Genomic DNA, 9,120 nt, shown 5'->3' on the forward strand with positions numbered 1-9,120 from the left:
GTAAACTTAAGTTAGTTTTTTGGGGTCTGTTTTTTTAAGATGGCATGTAAGACCTAATCAAATCGATTTTGATCGATTTCGGCAAATGCAGACAGTTATCGATATGTGTGAAGTAAATTTATCGATATTTATGAAGTAAACTCAAATTAACTTAAGCTCAAGAATGTAAAGGGCTCCGTCATGCCCAAATTTACCTGTCACATACATTTGCTTGGAAACATTTAACCTGTTTGAATAGACATTTTCGATATGTATAGGGTATAGAAAGCTGCTTTTGCTTTGTTTGTATTGTTGTGCGAGTGTGTGATGTGCTTTTTTGTCTCTTGTTGAAGTTGAATGCCCTCGTTGGGCCTCACTCTCTCTCTCTCTCTCTTTCGCTCGCCGAAGTTTGCTGACGTCGCCAAAGAACCCAGCGATGACGTTTCCAATAGCAACTCCAATGAGAATGAGATTCCAATCAGAACTGCAAAGGGGAGCCAACGAGCGTGTGTCTATGTGTGTGTGTGTGTGTGTCGGTGTCGGTGTCGGAACGGCGTACCTGTTGCCTTGCATAGCTGTTGCCAAGCAACAAGTTTCGATAAACGATAAAAAGAAACGCGGAAAGGCGCGCCAGGGGGCGCCAGCAAAAGGATGTGCCGTACAGCTGACAGCTAGGGCTAGAGTAGCCGAGTCTTACAACAACAACAACAACAACAGTGGCAGGTGAGCAAGAGATAGAGAGAGAAAGAGCGCGGTCTAGCAAGCGCTCAACACACACACACACACACACACACGAATACAGTCGCAGTCAGTGCCGCTCGCAGCAGCGGCTGAAACGAATGGAAACGAAGTTAAAACAACGTTTCAGTACGAGCTTGGCATTTGCTGACGACGCCGACTTTGGTCTCTTTGCGTCTCTTCGTTTGTCTCTGTGTGTGTGTCTGTGTGCGTAGTGCGTCATTGCAGACCTCACCTAAGCCCCCGCTCAGCCACCCACAAGCTGCATTGTGCAATCGGACAGCAACAAAACAACAACAGCAAAAAAACATAGAAACCAAAGGTAATACAGCAAAAGGCAACAAAACAAAACAAAACAAAACAAGAAGAATGTCAACGTCGCTGCTGCCGCCGCTGCTGTTGGCAGCGCTGCTCTGGTGCTGCTTCTGCCTGCGCTGCAGCTGGGCGATTGAGTGTTACGTATGCGATGCCAGCGACACGCAGAATCCGTTCCAGTGCGGCGAATGGTTCGAGCGCTTCGATCAGCCGGACATCCAGCCGCAGAACTGTTCCAGCGTACATGGCGCCACCTTCTGTGTGAAGCATGTGGGCCGCTTCGAGGGCGGCATCGGGGCGAAGCGTTTCTGCAGCTCCAAGGATTTGGGCAACTATTGTGACTATGTGCGCAATAAGGGCGATCGCATGGATTATCGCAGCTGCATCTACACCTGCGACACGGATGGCTGCAATGGCGCCAATCAACTGAGCAGCAGCGGTGCTTGGGGTGTGGCAGCGCCACTGCTGCTGCTGTTAACGATCTGGCAACGCTGCTGAAATGATAGACCAGGCCAGCCAAAGAGCGAGAGAGGGAGAGCGCGGGGCGCGCGCATCACAAACATAGCTTTGTAAACAAAACAGACAAACAAACGCAAACAGCTTGTTGTTGGCTTTGATTACCTATATTTCTTCTTCTCTTTTTTTTTATTATTATACAAACAAAAATGTACGTTTTTTTTTATATTGTATCTATATATATACACACGTAAGTTAAGCTAAGTTGAATATGAGTAAAGTTTCTCACACAACAATAAAAGGCGGCATTTATTTTATTTTTTTTCGTTGAGCGGTACGAAATGGAATGAAACGTGCGCTTGGCTAATGGAACGTGTTAGATGCGCGTGTTTTTTTTGCTTCCACGCCCAGCAGCGGGCGATCGTGCGTGCTGATGCGGTGGTGTGTGTGTGCGTATGTGTGTGTGTGTGAGAGAGAGAGGGGAGGAGGGGGGGGGGGGGAGTTATGGGATTGAGCTATGCAATTTGATAGGTTTGCGGCAATATTGGTTAATCGACAGATTGATATCTGTGGCGGCCACTGCAACTGCAACTGCAGCGCTGTGACACACATTTCAACGACTGTTTATACCCTGTAATTGGCAGATGTTTGACAAAGGGCATGCTGTGCTTGTAGCTGCAAATGCTTAAAGAATGTTTATAGAATTTAGTATAGAAACTGTCGAGTTTACGACTGTACATACCCATTAAACTCAGCGAAACGTGGGCTTAGCGCGAGAAACTTTCTTATATGCGACTGGAAATACCCTTTAAACTCAACGAAACGTGATTTTAGAGCCAGATATTGTCGAGTTAACCTTGTGTACGACTAGGCATTCCCTTTAAACTCAGCCAAACGTGGGATGAAGTCAGCAATTGTCTAGTTTATCTTATACACGACTGGAAATACGCTTTAAATTGAACGAAATATAGACTTTTATTTTATAGAACAATCGACATACCCATTAAACTCAGCAAAACGTAAGCTAAGAGTCAGCAATTTTCGAATTAATTTTATATACGACTGTACATACCCATTAAACTCAGCGATATGTCGGCTTAGAATCAGAAACTGTCAGGCTTATCTTATTTGAGACTCAACATACCCATTAAACTCGGATACAGGTGGGCTTAGAGCCAGACACTGTCGAGTTTAACTTATACACGACTCGACATACTCATTGAACTCAGCGAAACGTGGGCTGAGAGTCAGATAATTCCGTATATAGTTAACCGAGGATAGGCAGAGCATATATATAAATAAAGTTTTAGTTTAGATTCTAGCTTAATAATCTCTGGGCACACTTAACGAAGTATTGTTATAATTCTTCAAATGTTTTACAAAGTAAGGCAAAATATATAATGGAAATTATGTATATATATCAGAGAGCATGAGGATATGTGTCCAGCTATATGGACAATACTTAGTTATATTTGACTATACCCATTGAACTCAGCGACTGAAAGAGCTAAAGCTACGAAATTTCGTACATAGTTAGCTCTATGTATAGATAACATACAAGTATATATAACATACCTATATATAACATATATCTGAACATAACCCATAACTATACCCTTAGAATATTACCATTCTTTTCTCATCTAACCCTTCTTATTATATGCAGAATCAGTGCCAGTGCCAACTTTAAGATGCCCAAAAGTTAATCTGGAAACTATATGTCATTTGTACCTATTTGAAACTAAACAGGGTATCAACTGGTCGAGCAGTTTGTCGAATATGCCGACTAGTTTTGAAAGTTGTCGCTGTGGCTGCGGCTGTCGTCGCCAGCCATTGCCTTGAGTTGTCTTACGATTGGCGACCCTCAATCAAACGGATCGTAACCTGTGCGGTCGATCGAGTCGTCTTTGGGGCTCATCAGTGCAAAAAAAAAACAAACACAAAGTAATAATAACGAAAAAAAAAAAAAGAATTTATATTGACATTTCATTAAGCGAAAGCCATTTAATCCAGCTCAATTCGCATTGATCAGCGCGCTTTTTGGTTTATTTCTCGATTCAGCTTCGAGAAACCTGCTCTGCGCTTTTTTTATTGTTTCTCTTATTCATTTTGTTTTTTTTTTTTTGTTTTGAGGTTAGAATTGCCGCCCACGTTGTGCCAATTCCAGGCGCACAGTTCCGATTCCATTTACAGTTGCGCAATTGTCTAAATTGAAAGCGCCTTGAGGCGCTATCATTGTCATGCGGCGCTAATTTGAGTCTCCGCCTGGACGGACAGCACCACCCAAAAAGATCCGACGCACACACGCACACACACACACACACACACACACACATGGAGCAGTTGGTACTAAATTTAGAGGAAATGACAGCCTCTAATCGAGGCGTCGCTTGTTGCGTCTTATCATCGGCCTCTCGCCTAATCTAATGGATGCTTCCAGTTCTTCGTTGCGGAGAGTTCTTCAATTGACTTTTCTGACATTGTCTCATCAGAGCAGAACAAGAAACAAAATAAAACAGAATAAAAAGAAAGAAACAGCGAGAAGAAAAAAAGAACAAATACATCACGTTCTGTGTAACCGAGCTGTGCCCTCTTGTTAGATCTCGCTTCTTGGCAGCTGTGGCATGTTTCTGGGTCTGGGAAATGCTACTTTAATTGCTAAAGCTTATTGCACAGCACATAAACAAAGTTCCGATAAAGAAACAACATGATATTAGCTTAAACACAAAATTCTTAAGGCTCTGGGACCTATGGGAACTCAGCTTCTATTGGAGAAAATTTGCTGAATTTTGGTAAAGTTGTTGCTTTTGATAGTAGTTCCCATTATATTGAAAATCATTTAGATTGTCACATTACATCATACATTATTTCGAGGCTATGATATATAGACCTATGCTCATAGGTTTAGTGATAGACCTATGAGATCTCGACTTCTAGTGAAGCTATGAGGCTGAAATTTGAAACAGTTGCTGCTTTTGATAGCAGTTCTCATTATATTAAAAATCACTCGTATTGTCACATTGCATCATATATTATTTCTAGGCTATGATGTATAGACCTATGGGAACTCAGCTTCTATTGGAGAAAATTTGATGAAATTTGGTACAGTTGCTGCTTTCGATTGTAGTTCCCATTATATTAAGAAACCTTCAGATTGTCACATTATATCATATTTTATTTCTAGGCTATGATATATAGACCTATGGTAACTCAGCTTCGAATGAAGCAAAGTTGCTGGAATTTGGCAGAGTTGCTGCTCTTGATAGTAGGACGCATTGTCTTAAGAATCCTTCAGTTTGCCACATTGTATTATATATCAATTTAGTGATAGACCTATGTGAACTCGCCTTCTGGTGGAGCTATGTGGCTGAAATTTGCTGCAGGTGCTGCTCTTGATAGTAGTTCCCATTATACTAAACAACATTTAGATTGTCACACTACATCACATATTATTTCTAGGTTGCGATATATAGACCTATGTGAACTCGACTTCTAGTAAAGCAAAGTTGCTGAAATTTGGTACAGTTGCTGCTTTTGATAGTAGTTCTCATTATATTAGAAATCCCTTAGATTGTCGCACTATATCATATACAAATTTATTGAAAGACCTATGTGAACTCGACTTCTAGTGAAGCTATGAGGCTGAAATTTGCTGCAGGTGCTGCTCTTGATAGTAGTTCCCATTAACTTAACAAAATTTAGATTGTCACACTATATCATATTAATTAAAGGCTATGAGACCTTTGTTAACTCGCCTTCCAGTGAAGCTATGTGGCTGAAATTTGGTACAGTTGCTGCTAAAGTTAGTAGTTGATATTATAATATAACACATTAGCATTTTCACATTATAGCATATAGACATAAACTTTTTCACTTTGTATGGAAATCTGTGTCTAAAACCCAAGCATATTTTAGCTGTGTTAGCCACAGGTGTTATTAAAACCCGAACAAAGGGCAATATAATAATATGATATTATTTTGTAATGAAAATGTGTAACGCTGGGAAGTGGGCAACCCCAACTCCCTAAAGTATATACATATACATATATATCCGATTATTATCAACATCCGACCTGTTTCTTTTCATCTCTAATTCCCAATGGAATCTAGTTTGTTAGTTGAAATCTTTCTTGATGAAACTCTGTCAAGAGAAACGATCCATCTAATAATAGGTTCTTGTATAAAAGTAATTTGGCTTTTGAAGAAATTTGTTCCCAATTGGCTCAAGTCTCAGATATTAGAGCGAAATTTTATAGATGAAAATATCTTTCAAAATTGAGTCTTTCATTTCTTAGATATAAAAAAAAAATGTATAAAATCTCACAAGTCCCTGCTATGTGTGCTAGGGTATTCAAAATTCGACCCACCAAAGGTAACCATTTCCCTTTGTTTGGTTTTTACATGCAACTCGTACGGCCCATTGGAATCCGTTTATATCGTATAACCGATTCACTCGCTGTGCATATCATGTTGGGGAATTACGTGAACAGTTGGTTTTGGATAAAATGGATCGTTTACGGAAAGGAAGTAGTTTCATCGTCGAATGCCAGCACGGAGTCCAATTTCCAGCTGGCGGCAGCTCGAAAACAGAGCTCGGCTCGGCTCGAGCAAGCGCGGAACGGTCTTTAATCTGAAGTTTACGTCATGCCCAACAATTTGTTGTGGAACCCAACCCCAAGCTGATAAGCTGATAATCAGGCGCTTACGAGGCCACGTAATTATTATGTAAAATAATCTAGGCAAATACCCTGTAATTGCTGGTGTATCACAGAGTTGTGGGTGGGCAGCTGGAAGAACTTAGCAGAGAGAGATTATTATAATATTTAAAAAGTTAAAAAGATTTTAAATTAACTCCAATTCATACCCTGTAATTTTATGCTGGAGGGAAATGGGCAGTCTAAAGCTACTTAGATGCATTTGCATATGAGAAAAAAAGAAAAGGAACCGCATATAAAGTGGTATTTGCTGCTTGGAGCAGTTGAATAGCTTGGGGAGGTAGCCTGGTGAATACCCTCTAATTTAGGGCTAAGCTTAGGTATTATTTTGGAACTTGGCGAATACCCTGTAATTCAGGGCTAAGCTAAGGTATTATTTTGGACCTTGGTCAAGTGGCTTGGTGAATACCCTGTAATTTAGGGCAATTATTTTGGAATTAGTAGAAATACCTAGGTGAATACCCTGTAATTTAGTGTTTAACTGGCGTAACTAGCTCGGGCTATTAAGTACTAAGGGAAAGTAGCTGATTAAAAGGCTCATTTTCCGACTAATACATACTTAAGTCTACTAATACCCTGTAATTTTGATGAGAGACAGAGATGGGAGGTATATATAATTGGAAAAGGGAAACTAAAGTAGAGGAACTGCTTTCAAAATGGCAAATGTGAACCTTGCATGCTAAACTGTAGGCTATCTAACAGTCCATCATGTGCGCACTGAACATCTTTGTGCTAGCCCCATCTGATGGAACATGTCTAAGGCTAGAGGTCAATAACATTTGTTGATACGCCCCGACGTGACGAGACAGGAGTCGCATGTTCCCAACTTAGGAGCTGGAAACAAAAATAAAAATATAAATAAAATAAAAATCGGCGAGAGATGGAAAGATACGTTGGGCATATTGTTGGGAGGGCAGCAGCAGCAGCTGCTCAAGGTCATTGCCAAGTGGCAGCCAAATGCAATGCGAAGCACGGCCAAAAGCAAGGGCATTAACACAGAAATGCAGACAAAGACAGAGTCATAAAAACGGAAATAGACGCCAGACCGAAACTCGAAGCTCGAACTATGAAGAAATCTCGAGAAACGCAGCGTACGAAATTTCCGGGCAATAAAAACGACATTAGAACGTGCCACATGTTACGCACACACACGCATTAACGCACACACACGCATTAACGCACACACACACACACACACACACACACACAGTAAACATTGTAAACAACCCCCGAATTCCTACTTCGCAGCACCCCAACCCTTGTCGCCGGGGTTGTGTATACCCTTGAACTGGGCATTATGATTTTGAGACCAAAAATGTCAAATGCATAGAAGACACATATATATATACATATATAGATATATATATATATAGGAATTTATATATATATATTTGTTTTTCTTTTCTAAGCTATATTTACATCGGAACAGTCTAAGCTATATTAACTTAATACAAGCAAAGTCTCATTAATATCGGAGCACTATATCATATCGTAACAATCGGTTAAAAGTTGAAGCTTATAAAAAACCTAGTCTTTTTTTTTTATCTATTTTGACCAAACTCTTTGAAGATTGATCAAATAAGCGGATCAGAGCTCTATATCATAATCCTAATAATGTAAGACCCTTATCGTAAAATTAGCAAAATCTCGTTAATATCGGACGACTTTATTATTTTTCAAAATCAAAATTGTTTTTTTCACTTATCTTGGCGAAATTCTTTGAAAGAAAGCTTAAAAATATTCCTTATTTAATTATCTTTCCATTCCTTGTATATACTTTATCTTCTTCAATCAACCTATTCCTTATATACTTATCTTATTTAATCAAGTGCTTAGCTCCTATTCGAACTATCGATCAAAATAAAAGCCTTGCTTTCCTGAACTTATCTCTTTATAGTTGAGCAAAATCTCTTTAAGACCAAGACATCATATAATTGCCCAAGTATCAATTGGACTCAATTGTGATATTAGCTGAAAAATCCTTTTAGTTCTTAAGATAGAATCTTTCCATTCTATATCATATAGCTGCTTTAATTGGAACAATTGGAGTTTCAAATATGTCTGGCTAGGATATTTAATTTTCGGTGTTATTTCTGGTTTTTTTTTTCTTCTTCTTTTATTTTTTTTGGTTCTTTGTTGTCCAAATATGTACGTAAAATATCCGAATGCATTTCGCTTCCTGGAATTCGGGAGGGTTCCATTACGCTTTCCGCCTTTCTCCGTGTTGCGGGTGCGAATTGCGTCGTTTGCTTTGTTTGCTGCTTCGGGCTGCTGCGACGTCATTCCGAGGGTTGCTACCCCCATTTCGCTTGATCCTGAGCCAAAGAGAGCGAGGCACACAGAGAGAGAGAGAGAGAGAGGGAGAGCTAGTGAGAGCGCGAGCTAGTTCCTTTGTCCTGTGCGTACTGTACTGAGTTTTTGAGTGAATTCTCACGAGTTGAACTGACCTACGCGCTGCACGCAATTCGTGGTTGGTATTTCGTCATTGTCCTGGCCCCAGGAATCCCATTTTGATACCCGGAACAAAGACACAAAGGCAACGCGGAAATAAGCTCATACTCCATGCGACTGCGAAGTAGCCAAAAAAAAAAGAAAAGCCAGAACAAAGACTTTTTGCAATATGTTTAGAACTCAGCTGAAACTAAAATTGCGGGCTGCTTTATTACAGGGTATAATGCTCATAATACCCTAAACTAAATGTAGGAAATTTCAAAAATATTCTCGTGGAGTCAGGAATTGCCATAAAAATTGCTTTTCCAAAGCTGAATATGAGTTCAAAGTTCATCTGCTTGAAAATTGGCTTATCTATTCCAAATTTATCAAGGTTCAAATTCCGCAAGAATTATTTGACATGGCGCCACATTTAACTCGCATGTCAAGAGCTTGTCAACTTTGACATGAACCCTAGCAAAAACCT

General features: G+C 40.0%; 1 protein-coding gene across 1 annotated transcript; it reads left to right on the forward strand.

Moving 5' to 3' along the window:
* Nucleotides 1–840: 840 nt before the first annotated feature.
* On the forward strand, nucleotides 841–1,789 carry bou (boudin). The gene has a single exon (XM_064682751.1). The coding sequence runs from the start codon at nucleotides 1,087–1,089 to the stop codon at nucleotides 1,528–1,530; it is 444 nt and encodes a 147-aa protein (XP_064538821.1). The 5' UTR covers nucleotides 841–1,086; the 3' UTR covers nucleotides 1,531–1,789.
* The last annotated feature ends 7,331 nt before the right edge of the window (nucleotides 1,790–9,120 follow it).

The sequence above is a fragment of the Drosophila montana genome, unplaced genomic scaffold (assembly GCF_035044405.1).
Source record: "Drosophila montana isolate Dmon_TW-CO22-7 unplaced genomic scaffold, ASM3504440v1 contig_2496_1, whole genome shotgun sequence".
Taxonomy (NCBI): Eukaryota; Metazoa; Arthropoda; class Insecta; order Diptera; family Drosophilidae; genus Drosophila; species Drosophila montana.

What these genes read in the sequence shown, in the direction of transcription:
- bou (XM_064682751.1), top strand. Translation starts at nt 1,087, where the DNA reads ATGTCAACGTCGCTGCTGCCGCCGCTGCTGTTGGCAGCGCTGCTCTGG.